Genomic DNA, 24,106 nt, shown 5'->3' on the forward strand with positions numbered 1-24,106 from the left:
AAGGAGTAGGTGAAGGTGTTAGTGGCTCCACTGTGAAAGGCGGTCAGTGCTTGTTGGAAGTTAGTTGCGTCCGAAATCTGTCGGAAACGCTAATATCGGTTCACCATAATCTACAACTTCAATACAAACTGATCGGTGAAATATAGACGAGACAAAATTTGGCTTATATTATAGTCCAAAGCAACGCTACAATATCCGAATACATTGTTTTGATCGAACCAGTTTAGCATATACCTGCCAAGCTGGTCGATCGAAATCAAGATAAAGATAAAGATCTTGGGTATAAAATATCCTTTAATGCTGTTTTAAATCAACCTGTTAAGGGTATTAAATCTTGTTTATAATATAATTGAATTGAAATATAAGAAAAAGCACGTGTGTTTAAACTAAATGTCCCACTGTGCGTCAACATCAAAGTGTTAAGTATGCATATTTTTGACTCTGCGTCGGACGTACCACTCAGGTTACCCAAGTTTGGCGGTTTGTACACGTTTTGGCTTTCCGTTTTTCTTGAAATTATCAACTAAGGAATTTGTTTTATTTGCATAAGCGCGCACATATGTATACACATACATAAGCTTGGTTTTTTTTTGTTGTTATTATTATTTATATTTTTTTATGTTGATTTTTTGCAACAACTGTTGCAACTTAAATTTCGGCTACGCGGCAGTTTGCTGATTGAAATTTACTTGGACGCGAATTACGTATAATTAAACTCCGGTTTACCGTACTGAGCAGCTTGCCGTCCAGTTTATTAATCATCATTTTATTCTTTACCAAAAATCTTATTTCCTAAATTTACCTGAAACCTTTATAAAAATCTTACTTGCTAAATTTACCTGAAGCCGTTGTGCTGACTTGACATTCCTCAGCATCAACGACCCGGCATATCTTATATTACAATTTTATATGTACATATGTATGTAGTTGAATCTGAAGATTCAACTTACATTTCAGACAAATACAAATATTTAAAAAATACTTGTCTTTTTTTGTGTGTCGACAAGTTTGACAGTGGTGGAGTCGTTTGACGACGCAACTCCCCCAGCGTTACTGTTTGAACTCTCCTGAGTTCTTGTATTTACAATTTTTATTTTTGTTGTTTTTTTCTTTAATATTATTACTAGGATTGCTACTACTACCATTACAATGATTATCAATGATATATTAATACCATATGATACATTTTTATGGTATTTTAATTCTGCAATTTCTTTTATGTTTTCTATATTTTTTATTGCAATATCATTGAATGTTAATTTTGGTGTGTAACTTTGGTTTAATTTTTCGGCAGGGTATATAATTGTATGAATATATTCTGTTTTATTATTTTTAAATTCTTGTTTTAAAACTTCCATTTTACAATTTACAAATTTGATTATATAGTTATTTTTTAATACAATTTTTCTGTCATCGCAGTTTTGTTTTATTACATCATTTTTGCATTTCTTATTAATATTGTGTCATCGCTTATTTCTTGTATTGATGTTTTGTTATTATATTTAAATTCGCAAGTATTTGAAAATATGCAGCTTTTACTCAATTTTAGATTTTTAAATGCTTTATTTTCTACATAATCAAAATAGTTTTCGCCAATTTTTATAACGAATTTTTCTTTTTCAATAATTTGTAATTTATTTCTATTTGGCATTGGGGTTATTAATTGAATCTTAGTTTGAAAAAATGTTCTTGGTATCTGAATTGCAAATATTATTGTATCGTTTCTGTATACTACTACTCCTACTTTTGATAATTTTAGTTTGTAAAAATCAATCTCGTATTTTTCAATTTCTTCCCTAGTTAACATACTTGGATGTACCATATTGTATTTAGCCGCCGCTATATTATTTTGTATTTCTTGAACTTTACTTTCTATGAATTTTAGTTTATTCATTTCATCATTATACAAAATTTTACTTTCAATTCTATTTTCCTCTTTGTTTATTATATTTAAAGTTTCTATTATTTGTTTCCTATCTGATTCTATAGTTCCTTTTAATAAGTTTAGTGATCTATTTAAATGTTCATTAATTACTATTTGTTTATTTAAATTTACAATGGCATTATGGCCATTTTCTTCAATAATTTTTAAATGGTTCAAAATGTCTTGTCTGTCATCATCATCCATGACTCCAAACATCCATTTATATGCTATTCCTCCTATATTTATCAAGCCTCTTTTATTTCTCTTTTTGATATTCGGTGTTATTGATGTGATTTTTGCTTTTATATTTTTTATTTCATCAAACAACATTTCTTTATTTTCAATATTTAGTTTTTCAATATTTTCTTTAACCTGATCAACTATGTCTGCTATCTTGTTCGGATTTATAGTATGTATAACTGTACTTATTTCGTTAACTATTTCTATGTCCGCTGTTTGTATAATTGTATACCCCGCATCTTCTATTATTGGTGTAATTTGCAAAAGTGCTGTCACCAATGATATGATTATTGTTAAAAAAATAATTATTATCGTCATCTGTAAAAGTAAAAATGTATAACCGTTTTAGGTTTTGATTTAAAAAAAACTTAAATTGGATTTTAGTCGCCTCTTACGACAGGCATCTCTTACCATGGGTATATTCTAGAAAGACCCCTTACCCACTGGGGTAAAAAAAAATCATGCATATATATGTAGAAAAAAAAAAATTAAATGTTATTATCTCCATTAAATGCCCTTAGACTGAATGAATCGTCATCATCCTCATTTGGATTTTCTATGTTTGCTAATTTCATTGGTCTTTTTATATTTGCCGGATGGACGTTTTGTAAGGAAAATATTCTGAAATATGGTTGATCCTTATGCCGTACTCTTTTGTAGTTTTTAATTGGTCCTGTTTGTCTGTTTTCTATATATTCTTCTCTGTTTTGATTTAATTTGGCTATTGTTTTCTGTTTTACTGTATTTATTCTATCTTGTAATATGGATGGACAAATGTTTTCTTTGGCGTCCCTTGGAGAACATTTGATAGTTGAGTGGTACCTATCGTTATAGTTGCATATAACAATTTGTATCCTCATTTCTGTTGAAAGACTAGAGTCCTCAATTCCTGTTAGTTTTTCCAACAAGGTTGAGTGCAGTCTCTCAATGTCTGCATTTCCTGTATGGCTATTTGGTTTTGTGTGATGGACTTCTACATTTTCGGCATTTAAATATTGTATTAATTGTTCTGCTCTATCATTCAAAAATCTCTGGAAAGTAGCTGGGGCATTTTTCAACCCGAAAGGCATTCGGACGTATTCATATAGTCCTGCCGGAGTGACAAAAGCTGTTTTCTGGATGTCCCTTTCTGCCATTAAAATCTGATGGTAACCTTTTGCTAGATCTATGGTGCTAAAGTACTGTGCTTTGCCCAATTTATCTAAGATTCCTTCGATATTCGGTAGAGGATACTTATCGCCTACAGTCAATTGGTTTAACCTCCTATAATCAACCACTAGCCTGAATTTTTGTATTCCTGAATTATCTATCTTTTTCGGTATTATAAGAATAGGTGAGCTATATCTACTGTGACTTTTTCTAATTAGATAAGTTTATTGAAATGCTTTAATAATTTTTTCGATTTCCTTTTTCTCATTTGATTTTAAATGATCAAGGTTGATGTTCTTTACTTCACTTATATCTAATGAATAAACTTGCTCTTGCATAGTTTTCATATAGAATGGAAGATTCACACCATTTTTCAAAATTATTGTCATTTTTTCGATATATAGATAAGTTTATTGAAATGCTTTAATAATTTTTTCGATTTCCTTTTTCTCATTTGATTTTAAATGATCAAGGTTGATGTTCTTTACTTCACTTATATCTAATGAATAAACTTGCTCTTGCATAGTTTTCATATAGAATGGAAGATTCACACCATTTTTCAAAATTATTGTCATTTTTTCGATATCAATGGTTTTAACGCTTTTTAAGAAAAGGAATCATTTCCTATTAACGAATCATATGGTTTATTAAAAATTACCGTAAAGTTCTACAAATTTCGAGCTACATAGATACAATTCCAAAGAATTTTGTTTCAATTGAGATGTCTTATTAAAAATTTCATAAATATTTAAGATACATACAATATTTTATTAATTTTTATTGATGTCAGCACTTTTGCCACCTTCGCTCACTTAAATAGCGATTATTTCGAGTAGCATTAAGGATTTCGGATTGCACTTAACCCTCTCGTTCGAAAAGCAATAGGTGTGTTCGACCAGCTTCTATCCGTCTATTAATGAAATTATCACATTCACACTCGAATATGGCATTTCGTTGCCATAAACGTAATTCTTCCGTATTCATTTGAAAATTTGTTTCAGGTAGAGGTTCAAACAAAAAATCCATAATTTCCCTTAAAAGTAGCTTTTATATTTCATATATATAGTGCTATAACTTTACACACATAATCTAAGTACGCAATTTTATATTTTAAAGGAATTTTAACAAATTAACTTCTGTATCTACTGCTGCTTTTGTTTTTCTTTTCTCGTTTGTTCGTTTCTTTTTCTAATGGTATTGTTTTTGAATTGATTGAAACATTTTACAAAGAAAGTATTGGCTTCAAATAAAACTACTACTTAAATTAGTAAATTATTAGTTGAATAGTATTTTACCTTGCTGTTGGTGCTGCTCTTGCTTTTGTTAATGTTGTTGTTGTTGCTTTTTGTTAATGTTGTTGCTGTTAGAAACTTCTCTTCTCCCTGTTGATCATAAATATTTCACTTTCCTTTTGCCGCTGTCAGTAGCTTGAATTTCGTTCACCATCCTTCTCGTGGTTTTCGTCGCCGCCTTCGTTTCCGGTCAGCTCCATCACTTGTAATACTGTTCTGCACTATAGCTGCTGCTGCTGTTGTTGCTGTTGATGTTGTTGTTTTTTTTTTTTTTGCTGAAGATCTTGCTGCTGTCTCCGCTGTTGCTGCTGTTTATATTGCTGTTTGTTTTTTTTTTTTTTGTTAAAGCTGGTTCTGCTGTCTCCGCTGTTGCCGTTTTAGTGTTTTCAACAGTTTTCTTTATTTTTTCTCAAAATAATTTTTGTTTTGCTCTTTTCACAAATTTTTTCACTTTTTGAATTATGTTTTTGCTTTTGCTATAATTTTCCAACTCAAATGTATTATTTTGTTCTGCTTTGGGATTTATATGATTAGCTGTATCTTTGTCACTTTTCTTTTAATAATGGTACTTTTGTTTAATAATAATTTATTTAGCTTTTATTTAGCTTTTCTTTGCTAGCTGAGCGAAGCTGAGAGAGAATATGGAACCGTTCCGTTCGACTGCGCCAATTACGATATAATAAAACTCCGGTTTACCGTACTGAGCGGCTTGCCGTCCAGTTTATTAATAATAATTTTATTCTTTATAAAAATCTTACTTGCTAAATTTACCTGAAGCCGTTGTGCTGACTTGACATTCCTCAGCATCAACGACCCGGCATATGTATCTTATATTACAATTTTATATGTACATATGTATGTAGTTGAATCTGAAGATTCAACTTACATTTCAGACAAATACAAATATTTAAAAAATACTTGTCTTTTTTTGTGTGTCGACGAGTTTGACAGTGGTGGAGTCGTTTGACGACGCAACTCGCGTGTCGTACATTTGCACGCTATCTGCGCCATAGATCTACAACAAATAAGAAACCGAAAAGCAATATTCAAAATAAGAACAACAACGACAACAAGTTGGCAATTCAGCAATCAGCGGCCGGTGAGCGCATGTATCGCACGAGTTTCAAATTCGAATTTAAATTTTTCACACACACACTTGCGCGTGTATTGCAACAGTTGCAACGCGTTCGTGTGGGCAGTTGCAGAGGTGTTTCGTGTGGCAACAATGTTGGGCACTTGAGCGCGGCGGTGCGAAAGCCGATGACTGCAACGTCAACGCTACCACGTGTTGGAGTTTTTTAATAAATGTTGTTGCGGCAGTTGTTATTGGTGTTATTGTTGTTGTTGTTGTTGTGGTAGTTGTTTTGGTGGTAATGTTGTTGTTGTTGTTTGACTACAGGCGACAACTGTTGAATTGCATTTGCATTTTTTCGCTCAACAAATACAATTTTAGCTTAATTTCATTAGTTGTTGTTGTTGTTACCAATTTAATACAAGCTCGTTTGCCATTCACGGCTGTCGTGTGGCAGTTAATCCACAAAAACACTGCACTTACAATGTGCAGTTGATTATTGTCTTAGCTACAAGTGGTGGTACTAAGTCCGTTATTATTATGATTATTATTAGTTTTGAATTTTTCATTAATAAAAATTTGTATTATTCACCCATTTAGATAATGGCAATGGGCTTGGCTTGACAACTTGTGGCATTTGGCACTTGTTTTTCGGCTTTTTGGCTTTTTTGCTTTGCTGGTGGTCCATTGTCGTCTGAAATTGCATTGGCGCGCATACTGATTTGCATATGTATGTGTATAAATATACAGGTGTATATGTATATAGGTGCTCCTATTGCACTTCCAAAACCCATTAAAAATTAAAGTTTTGTTGTACTAAATTCGTTTTGCTACTGTTTGCACAGTTGAATCAATAAACGTTGACCATTGTTGAACTGAAGCTGTGAGAAGTGCAAAGTTGGCTTTCATTCATATGTAAATCGCGGATTTATAACTTAATTTAAGCTGAGCTTCGCCTTTAAAGATTATGAAAATGCAAATTAAATTAATCTGTTTGGCGTTTGAGTAAGTTGAGTTAAACTTATTGAGCAATGAAATTAATTTTATTGATTTGTCAACAGAATTAGTATTGACTTTTCTTTAAAAACTACACCCAAAAGTTAATGAATGTCATTTAGAGAAAAAATAAATAAATAAAATTTAAAAATTTGATGAAGACATTTTCATGTATTTTAATAGAAATCTGTATTATCGCCTTTAAACTAGGCTCCTCAGCCAATATAAACGGTGGCATTTATTTATATTTTTGTACGTGACATAATCTTATTTCAAATATAGTTGTTTATAAGCCGCGGCTGGGATCCCCTTCAGCGATTTTTTTCGGTTTTGGCTCATTTTTAAAGCGCCATTCAATATATTAATTTTAAGTCTCGTTTTTTATTGTTATCATCATTAACATACATTAATATAAAGTAGACTCTCCAAAACACAGCTGCAACATTTTCCATTGAAAACAAAAAACTGTTAATTTTTATATTCATGTTAAAAATCGCTTTAGAATTTAGAAACATACTTTTAATCGTTTCACTTTGCACTTCCAGTTTATGTGTGACCCTGCAATTTTTTGATGCCACTTTTGTAGTACGATTTGCTCTTTGCTTCAAAAGCCTCCTCAATTTCGCTGATCACTTTTTCATTCAACCGAAAATTTCTTCCCAGCAAGCATTCTTTTGAGATCTGAGATCGCTGTGAGCCAGATCTGGAGAATGTGGCGACTGCGGAAGGATTTCTAAGCCAAATTCATGTATTTTTGCCATATTTTTCACTGACTTGTCAAACGGTGCATAGTTTTTGTGAAACAGTACCCTCTTTTTCCACAAATTTGACCGTTTTCGGCGATTTCGACCTCCAAACTGTCCAATATCACTATGTCTTAGTCACAGCTGATGGTTCTTCCTATTTAAAGGCAGCCAATAAAAATTACTCTTGTCTTGTTACTCTACTTGTTAGCCGACTGTTGCGTTTTTCAACACTTTGGAGCGAGTTCATCGTGTGCAGTCTACTCGGATGACTGCCGATTGGACTTCGGTGTAAAATGATGCAACCATGTTTCATTCAAAAACTCGAGTTTATTACGTTTGAACATCTCCAAACACTGCTCTGAATCATCAACCATGCGTTGTTTTTGGTCAAAAGTGAGCTTTGCACAGAGCTTTGTCATACACAAATATTAATGAATGGTAGGATGTACACGTTCAGCCAATATCTTCAAAGTACCTGCTATCTCGAACAACTTCACTTTACGGTCATCCAAAATTTCTTTGTTTACTTTTTTTTGATGTTTTCGTCGGTAACAACCTCTTTAAGGCGACCACCTGCCTACATTGCCTGGTGCTCATTTCGCCTCGTTAAAATTTAGTAAACCACTTTTCAGCGATATATTTCGCTCATGCAGAGTTTAAATAATATTGATCAATCCCAGTCTTTTGAAGGCCAGGGATAACTACCCCAAGGAAAATATTATGATCATCATTATTTACCAATATTTATGTATAGAATTATTTGTTAGAACCAGTTTCACAATACGAAAAAATTTCGTTATCACAAAATGTTCAGTCAAAAAAGATGCTTTACAGAAATTCGTGTATTTTGCAGCATATCGAGAAGAAAAGAAAGTTTCAATTATATAAAATAAGAACAGAGAGTATATCGCCATATCTTTTCAATTATACGAGTAAGTGCTGCCACTCTGATAATGGAAGAAACTATGCCATTAGAGTCTGTTGTTGAAGTCTTATAAGTGAAGGCAAACATGAAGAATTTTTAAGAGAAATTTAAGTTCGACCTACCTTATATTTTCTGGTCTGGACTCATCACGGACTGGTCATATTTTGTGCAGGACTAGAATAAAAGTCATTAATTGGGTTAACATTTAAAATGATTGGAACTTCAGGCCTTACATCTACTTGTAAGCCAGAAGAAACGCGTTTTTTATGAATTTGTTTCAAGAGGCATTTTATTCAAATAAACAACAAAGGTGCATTTAGAAACTCTCATGTACTTTAATAATTCGCGACACATTTTTTTTAATTTTGAATTTGTTCCTATAGCCAATCTCGAGGAAGACCTCCGCAAAACCTTCTCTGGTGGCTAGCATGATTTTTCTGCATAAAATTATCTCAAATCTAAGAACCAAACAAAAATATTATTAGTATATATGTACATATAAGTTAAGGTAACAAGATCAAAGGACTAGTCAAATTTTTCCGTTTTTGACAAAATAGAGATCTTCGTAAAATAAGGCGTTTGTTCTGACAGAATTCACAATCAGAGTGGCTTAAAACATTAAAACTATAGACATATTCTTATTGCTTCGAATATTATCTAACAAATGTATCAAAAAAGTGGTGTGAAAAGTTTAAGTCGATCGGTTCTACCGTTTCGAAGAAATTTTGCTTTAAAAACAGCGTTTCGAGAAAATAGCGATACAAGTTTTGGGAGCCATTTACACAACTTAAACAGTTCTGTAAATAATAAATAAGCCCACAAGTCCTATGTATATTTGGGAGATTGTTCTCAAATATACTTAATGTACATGAAAAAAATCGATTCCTTGAAATCCACAAATTCATAAAAAAAGCTTTACACAAAGAAGCTTTCAGCTTACAAAAAAAATAATCACATCACATTATAGCACTTAAATAATTATACATATGTATAATAGCTTTCTGCTTATTTATATTATTTCTAAATTGTACAGACAAAAGTAGTGGCTTTTACTAACATTTCTTCAAAACTACTAACACACATCCGAATAGAATAGGATTAAATGGTAACAGCTATTTTTGGAGTAAGAATCACACGAGCTAAAGTTATAAGTATTGCAAACTGCGCCTTTGGTTTTTGCTAACATGCAAACATATTTACACATACAACAAATATTTTTTATTTATTTTTTTATTTCATAAAGTTTTTCGATTTCTTTATGTACACACACACCATACATTTTTTTTAATTGTTTTTTATAAATATTTTTCATTTTCTTGGAATAAAATTTTCACTTTTCTACATACGCCTTAATAACATACATATTTACATAAATATATTTATTGCGAGGCACACGTATTTGTATAAGTATTTAGTATGTAGGCAAATAACTTTCAATTTCATATAACTGACATATTTATAACAACAAATGTCTGGATGATCGGCTTACAAGCAAATGCCGGCCATTATTTACCGAAACGCCTAGGCATAAGCAAATAGACAGAAGTTTGACACTGACATGTGTTTGTTGCACACACATACATATGTACATATGTATAAATGTATGTGTATAAACATGTTGCTGCAGTTTGAAAACTTACAAGTTGCACGCCAACGTTGAGTTTGGACGCTGCTGCAACCTCACCAATCAGTCAAACCTGTTGTAAAGATCACTTTTATTTATTTATCGCCAACGAAATTTGCCTCTGCATCTTTAGATTTATTGCGCACACTTGCAACATCATGTGTAGCTGGTACTGTTAGGGTGATCAATAATTGTGGATAAATAAATATAACTTCAAGGATAGTATACCCCTTTGGTTTTGCTATCAATGCCACCTTCTCTTGACATCAGCCATTCTAGGTCTATTTGATCATATTCAACTTGATATCTAGTCCTCAAAGTTAGTACTAAAATAGAGATAAACGCAGCATGAGGAGTTTTTCAACGAATACTCCTTTATTTTTTCAATCCTCTCGAACTGATAATGGTATCTCGAGCAGCATAGAAATGATTTCGACAAGAATATTTGTGTTCAATTCATTTGTTTCTCAAACTGAAAAATATAATAGAAAAGATAAGTAAATTCTAGATTGGCTAGTCAATGCTACCTTCTTTTGATATCAGTCATCCTATCTATTTTTTTAGATTTGGTACAGTTAAATGGCGATCCAGAAAACGAATCATATGTATACATATATATGTATATCAAATACCTAAATCCCCTTAAGTATTGATCGAAGAGATTGTCAAAAAAAGATAAAACGCTTTGAGCCTGCCACAAATTTATTGAGCAGAGTAATAACAATTCTGGCCAGATATCATATTTCACCAGGTTCGTCGAAGATATAGCTGCCGATATGTTTCAATCTCAGTCTTACAAAAGCTTGACCGTGGAGGAGAAAGTGTCTGTATGTTTAAACCACACCTTCCTCCTTAGAGAGCTAGTGCCCTGAGAGCAAGTAGTCCAGTGGATCTCTTGGGTTCGGCACTAGACCAGAAAGATTATGCAGTCACATAGGAGATTTGTTTTTGACCAGCGCCTGCTAAGCTCAAACGAAGACCAGAGGTTTAAGGATAGAGAACAACGAAGACCCAACTCATTCCCAAAACGAATGTGATCGGACTATTTTTTATGAGCTCAGCGGCTTTGCAGTTTCCAGAGATTCTGCTATGACCCAGAACCCAAAGAAACTTAATGTTATCCCTAGTGAGGATTGACACTCCTTATCTAACTTTGTGCTTATAGTAAATGAGTCACTTTATTGTCAAAGTAAATGTTCAAAGGTTAGTAAATGCTAAAAGATTATGAGGGTATAATAGGGTGCACCATCTCTGTATAATCAAAAACAAATTCGGACCCTTTGGTTCGTCCATTTTGTTTTGAAGGAAGTACAGCTTCACCAATTCCGCCCGGGAGCAACATTTTTGCGACTTAGCACACCTCCAATTACCGAATAGTTAATTCTGTGGTTAGATTGAAGTTGTCACCCTAATGTAAATAGGTAACCATGCCTGTAGCAGTATGTGCGGCGTCTCTGTGTGGGCCTAAGCGCAGACTTAAGTTGACAAAGTCACTTCAAAACAAAGACTATCTGCATAACAAACAATACAAACAACCATGCAGGCAAACAAAGTTAATCATTTTGTGCAGCGCTTTCACTTAACATAATTAAATTGCTGCAAAAGTGCAGCTGTTGCGCTATAACCACATGAAATGTGAAACGGCAACAAGATGATGATCCGATCGCGCCCACACAAGCTCAACAAAATAAGCAAGCGTAGTACTTAGATACACATACTATATTCACCAACGTGTGTAAACCTACAAGTCGGCTGCTGCACTAATATAAATTTGTATGGCTGCATATATGTATGTATATTCATTAGGTGTCTGCTACATTTTAAACTGCATCAATTGCGGTTCATTTCTTTATTTTCATTTTTCACTGATCTTTCATTATGAACAACTTTCCAGCAAAATTATTGGCTGTCGGTTTTATGTTTGACGCTCACACTGCCCACCTATCGCACTTTCTTATGTTTGTGGATCGCTCATCGCCCCGGTTTGGTTGCTTTGTTTCTTCAGTCCTTAATTTCATTTTGATTGTTTTATTAGTTCCGCTGTAAGCCGATAATCATTTATCATATAGCTCTCGCTCTTGTGCGCCATCGATTGTCTACTGGTTGTATGGTCTAATGGCGTATTGACTTTTCAGCGTTTATGGTTGGCTTTAGAGCCTAATGATGGCTATTTATTCGTGCGCTAATATCAACAAGTGAATGGCAACAACAAAGCAATTAATTAATATTTTTCCTAAAGCCACTTTCCTGAGTTGTGTGTACTTATTGGAATGAAACAATAACGCATTACCTAAAAAGGATGGATAATAATGGAAAACTTTTAGTCCTGGGAGTTGTACTAAGATCCCGAATATATTTCAATATTAATCATTCGTCACTTTCGCTTTAATTTAAAAAAAAAAAAAAAATATAATAAGATCCTCTTACTTAAAACATGTTTTCAATTGAATATGCTCCGATCCAATAAAATGGTCTCTAGATGATGTTGGGATTGATACAAACAATTTGTCCGTTTTAGGCGAACTTTGTACCTCATAAGCACAAATTCATTAAACACAAATTCTCACTGTTGTAGGTTAGGTTAGGCAAAGAGGCAATGGACTAACTGGGAAGAAACAATGTGAACATCATTTTCAGTTCCCATTAATTTAGCTAACAAAAGTGGACAAATTGACAGCTATCGGAGAGACGTCCATCTTAAACTGCTCAAAATGCTTCCGAAATTATGTCCGGAACATTAGATTTTGTGAAAATAGTCTTTCATACAGGGGCTTGATTTAGATCGATCAGTTTGTATAGCTATAATAGTCCGATCAGAACAATAAAAATATGAAAATGAAAGACATAAAAAATTTACATATAAATGTCCGACGTTTCCCTTTGATGTAACAAACTTCGGAGCAAACTTAAAATACCTTGTTCAAGTCATTATCTGAAAAAATTGATGTTGATGAAAGACTCTGTAATACTGAGGGTTGTACTAAGATAATTGAAAAATGCTAAAAAAAATTAATTGAACAAGATTCCAATTCAATAATAAATAAGTCTCGTGATTCTAGTTGTCGGTTTTGTAAGCAGAAACGTCAGTCTGTTTTTGATTTTTTTCTCTCATTTTGAAGTGAATGAGTTGATTGGGTGTCTGAAATCGTAGCATAGTACTTGAAATCTTGAGACAAAGAGTTGTCAAACTTTATACTCATTGAAGCTGTGACTGGTATCTGATTAAGCGTTAGAGAAGATTGCAAAAGATTTCTTCGTTTTATCTTAGCCTGAATCTATAGTTTTCATTATCACTTGCAGTGAGTTAACTTTGTGTCCGCAACAGCTCAACCTCATTTCGAACAACAATTTTCAGATGACCTGTCATATAATGGCCACCATATCAGTATGTGAGGCTTCTTTTTTACCGCATTGGTGTCCTTTTAACTATCAAAACACATTGTTTCATAATTTTCATCTGCAATCTTTTTATAGCTTACCTCTCTCTATCTCTCTTTACTGTTGTGCCACATTTCTCACTCGAACAACGTTAAAAAAAGTAATTGTCGTCAAATAATTGTCAGTGTCAGTGTCAGTGGTGTCATAAAAACTTTCGAGTTCAAACCATCTTCATGATCGCTCTATTGTCACATTTATAAGTCATTGTTCTTTTACACTACTTCTTCCACATTTTCTTTAATATTTTTGTTTTTGTAATTAAATGCATTTAAGAGTGTTTTGTTTGACATTAAATTATCGTGGTTCTTTACATTTTTCATTCTTTTTGTATATTTTCTTTTAACAACTTTACTTCGAGCATTAAATTTTTGCATTTTGGGTTAATATTTCTTTCACTGTTATTTGCATTGAAGTTTTTTAAATATTTTAATATTATGAAATTTCACCACACACTTCATTTGCTTTACTTTTCTTGCATTAAAAGTTGTTGTACATTTTTTCTTAACATTCTTCTTATTATTTTCATTTCTCGAAACGTTTCTCCTTTCACCGTTATTTATGACGTATATAATCCTTTTTTAATACATATTATGTTATTATTGTTGTTATAGAGTTCTACGTTTGGTTATTATTGTTGTTGTGTTTAATTAATTCATCACCATGCAACCAAAATGAACAAAATTAAATTAATTAACTAAAATATTTATTTATAAAGAATATTCGATTGTTAACTAATATGTGCTCATGCATTTTTCTTTTTTCTTTTCTCTCCTCTCTTCCACAAACTCTCGCTGGTTTTTTTTTGTATGTTTGTATGTGTTTGTTGCACATGTTCTTTTGTATTTGTATTGGTTCACAACATGCTTTATGATAACAGCATACGATAGCGACGACATTGAAGAGCTGCAGGAACCATCGGACGATGAGATCAAGGAGGGTCAATGGCTCGGCGTGACAGTGCGATCGCAAGGACTCGGCGGCAGGGTAAATATGCAAATTATCAACTTTAATTTAAGGATATACTTTCATCTTATTGTAATAAACTTCATTTATATAGTGTTAGGAAACTAGGAAGGAGACCTTTCTTAGAAAAATATTGATTGCTGTGCGGAGCATTTTTAAATTTTTTTTGCTTCAAATTTTAAATTTATAAATCTGGAAATTTTTTCAATTTTCAAATTAAAAAGTGTTTACAGTTAATTAAAAAATAATAATAATAATACAAATATTTTATATATACAAATTTACTAAAATTAGTCTTATTTGTTTTTTTTTTTTGTTAAAATTTAAATTTAAATTTTTTAGAGTACAAAGTATTTTTAGAAAACCGAGAACTATAGGGTTATATATGTATATAATATATATGTGCATTAACGATCAGAATGACGAAACGAGTGTAAATCCGAGGACTGTCTGTCTGACAGTTCATCCATACATGTAAGCTGTAGCTTGAGTGTAAAGTGAGATATCAGAATGAGAGTACGCGCGATCCTTGGCAAAAAAGTTAGGTTGAGTTCGTAGAATGGTTGTAATCGACCTACGGCAACGCCCACAAAACGCCATTAACTGGAAACATATACAGGACCATACTAAGCATTAAATTAAGATATAAAACTCTCATTTTGCGAGTGGCATCACAGTAGCAAGGTCCACCCGTGGGCAAAAATTTAAAAAAAGGTGCGTGGCCCCGTCATCTAATAGATTTAATATATGTACATATCTCTCAAACCGTTCAAGCCAAAATAACTAAATTCACTTAAGATAAATTCTATAAGTACCTTATTGACAGTGCGAAATTACTGTAATCGGATGAAAACCCCGTCCAATCTCCATATAACGGTACTGTTAAAAACTACTAAAAGCGTTATAAATCAATAACTAAAAACTCCGGAGGCATTAAATTTTACCCCCCAGATGGTATTAGATAGCTATATAAGTTTCGGGGTCGAAACTGCACAATGGGCGTGTCACTGCCCACTTTTAGGTGAAATAAAAATAAATAATAGATTAAATAAAATAAAATATTTAAATTTTATTTAATGAAATAACATAATTTTCGTTTTTTAGAATAGAATTTTTAGAATTAGAATTAGGAAATAATTTTTTACTAGAAATTAGTTTTAAAAAAAACTATTTTCTTTTTCGTATAAAAATATATTTCATTAAATTTTATGTTAACTTCTTTGTATATTTTCTTTCCTTTATATTTTCTAACTTGTATAACTACAATATAGAATAATCGAATATATAATATAAAGTATATAATATAAAATATATAATATAAAATAGCTAAAAGTTGGAAAATTAAAAAAAAATGTTGAATTTCTTTCCAAAAGCTTATAAATTTAATGAATAAGAAAATACAATGCTACAAATTTATTACCGCATAATTCTTTAGTTCTTACATGCGACTTAAGCCACCACACAGCAATATTAACAAAAATTATAAGCACATCTATTGGAAATACGCAAACCCTTTCAAACACATTCAATTCACAACTAACATTGAACCGTTCAATGACCCAACAAATACTTAACCTTTTGACCATAGAATTGAAAACCAAAAACCGAAATCATACGAAAGAGTAGGAAGAGCGACCAAAACCCATTCGCTCACCAACTAGCTGGTGAGGTGTGTGCCGAACGGTCATTTACGTCGCCATTATTGTTGTTATTGTTAACATAAACATAAATCGTTAATGACTTAATTAAGGTAAACAACGCTGTCTTTAGCCGCACTGGAGGCGATAAATCACATATTAGTTCTAAGCATTTTTCCCAACTCATTTTCTTCTGTTATGTGAACTGAAGTAGCTCCTGAGTGTGAATTATTATTTTTTTGGGTGGTGTCTCCTCTATTTCCAAACACAAGTGCCATTGTTGCCACATAACTTTTTTCTATTATGCTACATTTATCATCTATTATTGTTCGTTTCTTATACCTAAATTCTTTGTCTTGTTTATTTTTTTGTGGTTCCATAGGCACTCGTGTGCGCGCATCGTTACGTCACCAAAATGATGGAGAATCGCTATGGCCAAGGGCTCTGCTATGTATTGACCAACGAATTGACTTATGATGAAGTGTATGAGCCGTGTAAAGGTCGCACCGTGGCGAGGTGGGTACTCATTTGTGTTATATAATATTTTTTTAAGTGATTGCTGTTAAGTTAAAAAAATATGGTTTTGGGTGGATATACTAAGCATATACATATTTTCAAGTGCTTGCTTTTACAGTCACCGGTTTTTTGGTGCATATTCTATGTTGTATTTGTTTGCTATAATTTTATTGGCACTATACATTATTTCTATGAACTGAAAAAAATTGATTTGTTCCATATTTGTACCCTGTACCAAGTACGGGGTTTTTTTCAAAGGGACGCTACAAAAGTAGACCGACAGGGACAGCAAACGATGCCATATTTTTTCCCGCTCTGTTGACATTTATCTTCACTAAGGTTTGCCATTTCATCATGGAAAGATATGCGATCCAACAACGAGTCGAAATTATTAAATTTTACTACCGAAATTCGGAGTCAGTGGTCGAAACTTTAACAGCGCTACGTCCAATTTATGGTCGTCATAATCGTCCTGTCAGATCAGCAGTTGAGCGTCTAGTGGAAAAATTTTAATCTACATGCGCAGTACAAAATATTCCCGTACCAGTGCGACAAAGAAGTGCCCGTAGTGTTGAGAATATTGCTGTCGCTAGCGCATCAATTGAGGAAGACCCAAAGCAGTCTCTATGAACGCTGGTTCTCAAGCGTTGGGCATCTCTGTGATGTCGTCGTATCTAATTTGGCGAAAAGATCTTGGCCTGCATCCTTACAGGATCAAATCGACGAAAGAACTGAAGCCGCTTGACCACCAGAATCGTCGTATGTTCGTGAATTAAGCTGAGCAACAACTTGAAAATTATGCGGATTTTCATCGAAGAATCATCTTTTATGATGATGATCATTTCTGGCTGAATGACTTCGTCAATTAGCAAAATATGCGTTATTGGTCAGGCAGCAATCCATACGTACTCCAGGAGCCACCATAGCACCCTGACAAATTGGTTCGTATTTCTTCCGCGATGATCAAGACCGGCACGTTACTGTGAATGGGAATCGCTACCGCGACTTGGACAATATGTGCTTCCAACAGAACGGCGCTACAAGCCACATAGCGAATCTCAAAATCGATATATTGAAAACCAAATTTGGTGAACGTGGTAACTCACAAAATGGCTCAGTCAATTGGGCGCTTGGTCGTGCGATTTGCCGCCGTTAGACTATTTCCTGTGAAGCTACGTCAAATCTGTGGTCTATGCCAACATGCCAGCGACGATTGATGAACTTCGTACGAATATCGAACGTGAAATTGCAGCAGCATCGGCCGATTTATGATTGATTATGCCATCGAAAAGTGGGTTCAGTGTCTGAACTTCTGGAAGCGTGACCGTGGTGGCCATGCAAAGAATACTTTTGTAGCGCTCCTATTGAAAAACCCGGTAACTTCCATACGACCCATCAAAATCAAGATAGAGATCTTTTTAAACCCTTTTATGCATTTTTATAGCCTGTATATAGCAACCGTGAAGGCTATCAAAGCTACTGTGCAATCGAGATTAAAGTTTTTTTGTTTTTCATTCAAATTCATTTATTGAGAATTCAAGCGGCTTATAATCATATTTTCGCCATTGTATATATATTTTGTGCCCATAATTATAGCTAAGCATGTGAGAGAGGACTTATTATTATAAAATTATGAGCTATTTTAATTTATTTTTGTTATTTTAATGCAAAAATTCGCTCTAACCTGGTCTATAAAGACGGCTTGCCAAAAAACATTGTCTACCCATAGGCGTGCGACCTTCAAACATACTTCAATTTGTGTGTGTGTGTTGAAGCTATATTGCCGTGTGCTAGAATGCAATCATAAATCACACCAAAAACTGAAATAATACCATACCCAATGGGACTTATAATGTTCTAACTGACCTTCTCACACCCCGATATGAGACGACCGTGAAGCTTATGAATATATTTCACGCCAAATTGATTAAGAAATGATAGCAATATACTATATATAAAAGCACAAAATGTATGTTAAAATAGTATATTATGAAATGAGGCCAAAACTGCTTTGCATAATTGAAATCACATTCATTTATCATAAACGTCACTAAACGTGTCACTAAAGGATACACACCTATACATACGTACTATAATATGTGGTCTATTTAAGGATACCTTTTTGTAAACAAAGCAAATATGTAAATTGATAAACACTGAACATTTCACAAACACATATGTATATAGAAGAAAGCAAAAGAAGCAACGAAAGTGGAATAAAAGTAAAAAAGCGCTGGAAGAAAAATATGTCAAGGCAAAGCAGCGGGTGGCAGCGTGCTGAATTGTTTTTTATGACTTCACGTCACAGGAAAATGTGTGGAAAAAATATGTAGCAAACAGTGTAGTGAGGGTGTGTGCCCATCTCGATTTCTCATAGATAAAAATATGAAAAAAAAGTTACTAAAATATGCTTTGTTTTGCTTTGGCTATGTGTGGGTGCGTTGTGCGCACTGTCTTACTAAGCATAGCACAAACTACGCAGTGCCCCATTTGACAGCTGACCATACCCACGTTTTGACCCGCTTTCACTGTTTTCCATGCAAAAGTGAGCAGTTAGTTGGCCTTTTTTATTGTTATTAATATTTTTGTTTCCTTTTGTTCAACGTCATAGCATGCCTGCACAGCTACAGCTTTTGTTTACATAATTTTTCACTTGAGTTGCATGCAAGGTTTATGAGTGGCTGGGGTGGCAAGTCGTCGCGACTTACGCAGTTACGCATAAAGTCAACTCATTATCTCATCGTCCTTGCTGGTTAGTTCCTTTGGTGTTCGCTATTTTACATATTTGTGCATAAGTTATATTATCTAACACTTTGATGTGTTATGTTCAGTTATTATTTTCTTTCTTCATAATTTGTTACGTCATTGGTTATCGAAATTTCCAGATCGGAAATGAGCGAACCGTAAAGTTCACAAATTTTTATGAAAAAATCGATTTTTTGAGCCCATCACATTTGATGACCTCCTTCTTCTTCTCCTTCTTCTTCTTCTTCTTCTTCTTCTTATTTATTATCGTAGATTCCAAATGTAGCAAGGTCCTTCTTTGCCTAATCTTTCCAATGGAGTGGAGGTCTTCCTCTTCCTCGGCTTATACCGGCGGGTACTGTGTCGAATACTCTGAGAGCTGGAGTGTCTTCTGCCATTCAGACGACATGACCCGGCCAGCGCAGCCACTGTTTTTTAATTCGCTTAATTATGTCAATGTCGCGGTATTTCTCGTACAGCTCATCGTTCCATCGACTGCGGTATTCGCCGTGGCCAATGTGCAAAGATCATAAATCTTCCGCAGAACCTCTTTCACCTCTTTCATCTTCGTCCTTTCCTCTGCACCATATAGCAGCATAGCATGATGATGAGGGACTTGGGGTTTGTTCATGGAGAGAGGACCTTACGTATCAATTTCCTTCTTAGTCCGAAGTAGCATCCGAGGCTGTTTTGAACTTTTCATTGGGGATTTTTTTACGTGGTGGGTTCCATATCCAGCGCACAACTCAGTGGATCGATGATTCGCCTTCTCTCTTTAGGCCGACTTCAAACGGATGTTTTTCGGCTACTCAGAGGATACTTGGTCTAGGACCCGTAGACGTGAGCTGCTTGAGCCATATGCAAAGGAATAATTTCTGGCCACTCCCAAGTGAATAAGGCTCTGAGAACTTTCCTCACTTACAATAACTTCTACACATGGCTTCATCCACTTCCTTAAGTGGAGAAAATAATAGCGGTCAGTTTTCACCACGATCTGTAGCATTTTCCCGATCTTCCCATATTTTCTATCAATTTAAAGACAGCGATGAATGTTCACTTAAACTCAAAGCTTTAAAAAACGAATGAAACTTTCGGTTGTTGGTTGAACAGCATAATTACCTTCTTCATTCTCATATTACTGAAACCAAATGTCAGATGTTACAAGTCAACTTAGATTAACTCATTTCGCAATGTCTTAGATTTGAACCGCTACCTACTGTTTGAATATACTCGTATGTTGTAATGGATATTTTCTAAATGAACATTTCATACTAGAAAGAACAACAAGAAAATATGAACAAATATGTTTAAAGGTATAGGAGTCCCTGCGATATTCAAGGAAAATGTTCTAGCGGTGTGCATACCATAAACTATTATCAGTTCACCTCACACACGACGACCTTGTGCTACACCCTTTGAGCTTTTTATCAAAAAAGAACTTTAAATGATTGCACCTTCGCGTGACAACATATTGTGTGTGGCGCCTCATTGAAGGTCGCGTCGCATCCCGCTGAGAGCACTTGTCATTATCCCTTATTGCAGTACAACAACAACCAAGCGAAAAACGTACTGTGCATAATTAAAGTAAGCACTTTAACGCAGTAATTACACACCTTAAACCGCTCGCTTTTAAAGTAAAGATCCGTAAAACGATTGTCGTTATGCCGCCAGCTGACGGCGTTCAGTTTTCGTGCGCTCGCAATGAGGTCAAAGACACCATTTCGCAAATTTCGTGTATAATTTGCGCAAATTAATTTCAGCACTTCTACTAAGCACACAGGCGCTCGGTGACAATATGCCACATAAATCATTACAGCTTGCCACATTTAGTTGAAAAATATACATATGAACATTGTAGATACATATCTACATAGTAGCCTATCGGTGTCCAGTGGCATAGCCGCAACAAATTTGGGGCAAGCAATTCAATTTGCAATGAAGTCATTACAAAGGCATTTGCAACAGCAATAAACATATAACAACACAATAGACAAACAAACATTGCCGGCAAACTCCAACCAGTGGCCGAAACAACAATAGTTGAGGCCATTCGGGTGAGCTGCTGTTGTTGTTGCAGCCATTAAGTTGGAATTGTTTAAATTTATAACCATAAAAAATCACCGGCATGCCCACTGTTTGGTTGCCTTCCTATGACCTAACCTGATCGACTGTCTATTTCATTTTATGCAGCACTATTTTAAATTTCATTTTATTGTTAATCCTGAACTTAATATAGCCTAAGTTTACCACGAAGTTTATAAAACCCAGAAAGAAACGTTGGATACCCTTTAAAATATATTGAAATGATCAACGTGAGAAGCTGCGTCGATTTTGCCATGTCCGTTTCTCTGTCTGTCAGTCCGCCTGTATATACGCGAACAAGTCACTCAGTTTTGTAGATATCAAACTAAAATTTTGCACGCATTCTTTTCCCCGCATGAAACTGCTTTTTTGTTGCAACCACCGATATCGGGCCTCTTTGAGTTATAGCTGTCGTACAAACTAACTTTTTCTGATCTATCAAAATCAAGCTCTTGTATCGAAATCTTTTTTATTTGGCAAGATATCTTCACAAGATTTGGCTTAGAATGTTTTCCAAGGAAACGAACAAACTGTTGAGACACTGCTGCAATTTCACGTTCGACATTCGTACGAAGTTCATCAATCGTCGCTGGCTTGTTGGCGTAGGCCATAGATTTGACGTAGCTCCACAGGAAATAGTCTAAAGGCATCAAATTGCACGACCGAGGCGGTCAATTGACTGTCGGGTCAAAAATATTCGGTTATCAGCGATTCCCATTCACAGAAACGTACCGGTCTTGATCATCATGGAAGAAATATGGTCCAAGGACGCTGCCGACCCATAAATCGCTGAAGATGATTTTTTCATGAAAATCCGAATCATTTTCAAGTTGTTGCTCAGCCCAATTCACGAACATACGACGATTCTGGGTCAAGTGGCTTCAGTTCTTGCGTTCATTTGATCTTGCAAGGATGTTGGCCAAGATCTTTTCGCAAAATTGGCCACAACGACGTCGAAGAGATGCCCAACGCTCGAGAACGAGTGGAGAGACTAGTTTCGGTCTTCCTAAATTGATGCGCTAACGGCAGCAATATTCTCGACACTACGGGCGCTACTTTGGTCTCATTGGCACGGGAACATTTTGTAGTGTGCTTGCGGATTCAAATTTTTCCACTAGAGGCTGAATTGTTGATCTTACAGGACGACTATGACGACCATAAATTCGATGTAGCGTTCTTAAAGTTGAGGTCACTGACTCCGAATTTCGGAGGTAAATTTTAATAATTTCGACTCGTCGTTGGATCGTATCTTTCCATAATGAAATGGCAAACCTTACTGAAGAGAAATGTCGAAAGGGCGGAAAAAAGTGTGGCACCGTTATTTCTGAAGGGTATTCCAGCTTCGCTGCAAACAAAGTTAACTATTTTTTATTATTTTTTTATTATACTTTTAATTTATATTTTTTCTAGGTTTGGCGGCTACACTTTGCAATTTCCATTGTGCTGCACACATGCAAGCATAATTTTTCATTTATTCAATTATTTTTATTTATAATTTTAATTCACTCGTCTATCTGCATATTTTCCTTTGTGTCTATGACCACTCCAATATTTTCCATTGTCGGCTGGCGTTGGAGTAATGTACATTTTTCATTACCCCAAAATGGCTTTTCGTGTTCAAACATACACACACATACATATGGAAAACGGGGTGTGTACGCGTGGGTGGCATGCAACCTGTGACACCTACACAACTGTAGTTGTGTACTTGTGGCCAGTGCACGTAATGAATTAATTTACTCACCACAATGTTCACCCCGAACCCCATGACCTGACTCACTTTTGCCAACTGCAGTTCTTTTTGTTTTATTTCCCACTTTATTTCCCACTTTATTGCTAACTGTTATTTTTGTACTTTTTTCATTTCGCACAGAGAACACGAAGACTACGGCTTTTGTCAGGTGGGCACTTCAGGCGCGCTGCTGGATGACAACACCATGGTGCTGGGCTCCCCAGGACCCTTCACATGGCGCGGCACTGTGTTTGTTACGGAAATTGGCGGTGAATATCTGGAGCGCGATAAGACGATGTACTATGGTGATCATTTGGAAAATACATCACCGGTGGACAAATACAGTTACTTGGGTAAGTCAGCACTAAAATAGATAATATTAAGTAATTGGCGAAAATGATAATGAAACACTGCTGAGACCATCGATATTCCTAATATACATTATTTAAGCATACCACGAGACGTGCTTATAATTTAATGAGCTTACAGCAATTCCTCAAATCTCTACGAAATACTTTGCCTACCTTGTTGTCTTAACTGAGCGCATAAATTCCACTCGTGGATTTCTACATTCAAACAAGCTAAAAATAGAGAAAAAAATTTTATATTAGCTTCAGCGCCTCAGTAGTTTATGTCTAACCTGCCCTCAGTAGCAAATGTCTAACCTTCAAGTATATTTTTTACAATAAAAACTGTTTAAAATCTCAATCGCGGCATTCTTGAAATGTTTTTCTAACAAGAGTTGAACTCTATCATCACAAAAATCAATCAAAACTTGAAGACTTACTTCGAACAGCGGCGATACTAGCGTTGAGCTCGCAAACTGTGCGCTCAAAGTTAGTAAAAGTGTGTATGCTCTCACTAGCAATAGCATCAAGCTATTTCATCATTGCCCTGGAACTTTGGACCGCGACCACCAGTTTCTGTGCTACTGCGAAATCCTTCTGGCCTAGAGTAGAACGTAGAAGATCGACTAAACTGGTTTCCTTTAGCAAAGCTCATTTAGTCGCGTTCGTTGGAGTTCT

General features: G+C 34.7%; 1 protein-coding gene across 1 annotated transcript in view; it reads left to right on the forward strand.

Annotated features, from left to right (window-relative positions):
• LOC120773774 (integrin alpha-PS1) overlaps positions 1–24,106 on the forward strand; it is a 93,266-nt gene that overhangs the window by 63,357 nt on the left and 5,803 nt on the right. Inside the window, exons 3-5 of the mRNA XM_040102857.1 lie at positions 14,284–14,390; positions 16,389–16,522; positions 23,223–23,434. Of these exons, the coding sequence (XP_039958791.1) occupies positions 14,284–14,390; positions 16,389–16,522; positions 23,223–23,434 (453 nt within the window). The remainder of the gene's footprint in view (positions 1–14,283; positions 14,391–16,388; positions 16,523–23,222; positions 23,435–24,106) is intronic.

Source organism: Bactrocera tryoni, chromosome 4, assembly GCF_016617805.1.
Source record: "Bactrocera tryoni isolate S06 chromosome 4, CSIRO_BtryS06_freeze2, whole genome shotgun sequence".
In the NCBI taxonomy this organism is placed as follows: Eukaryota; Metazoa; Arthropoda; class Insecta; order Diptera; family Tephritidae; genus Bactrocera; species Bactrocera tryoni.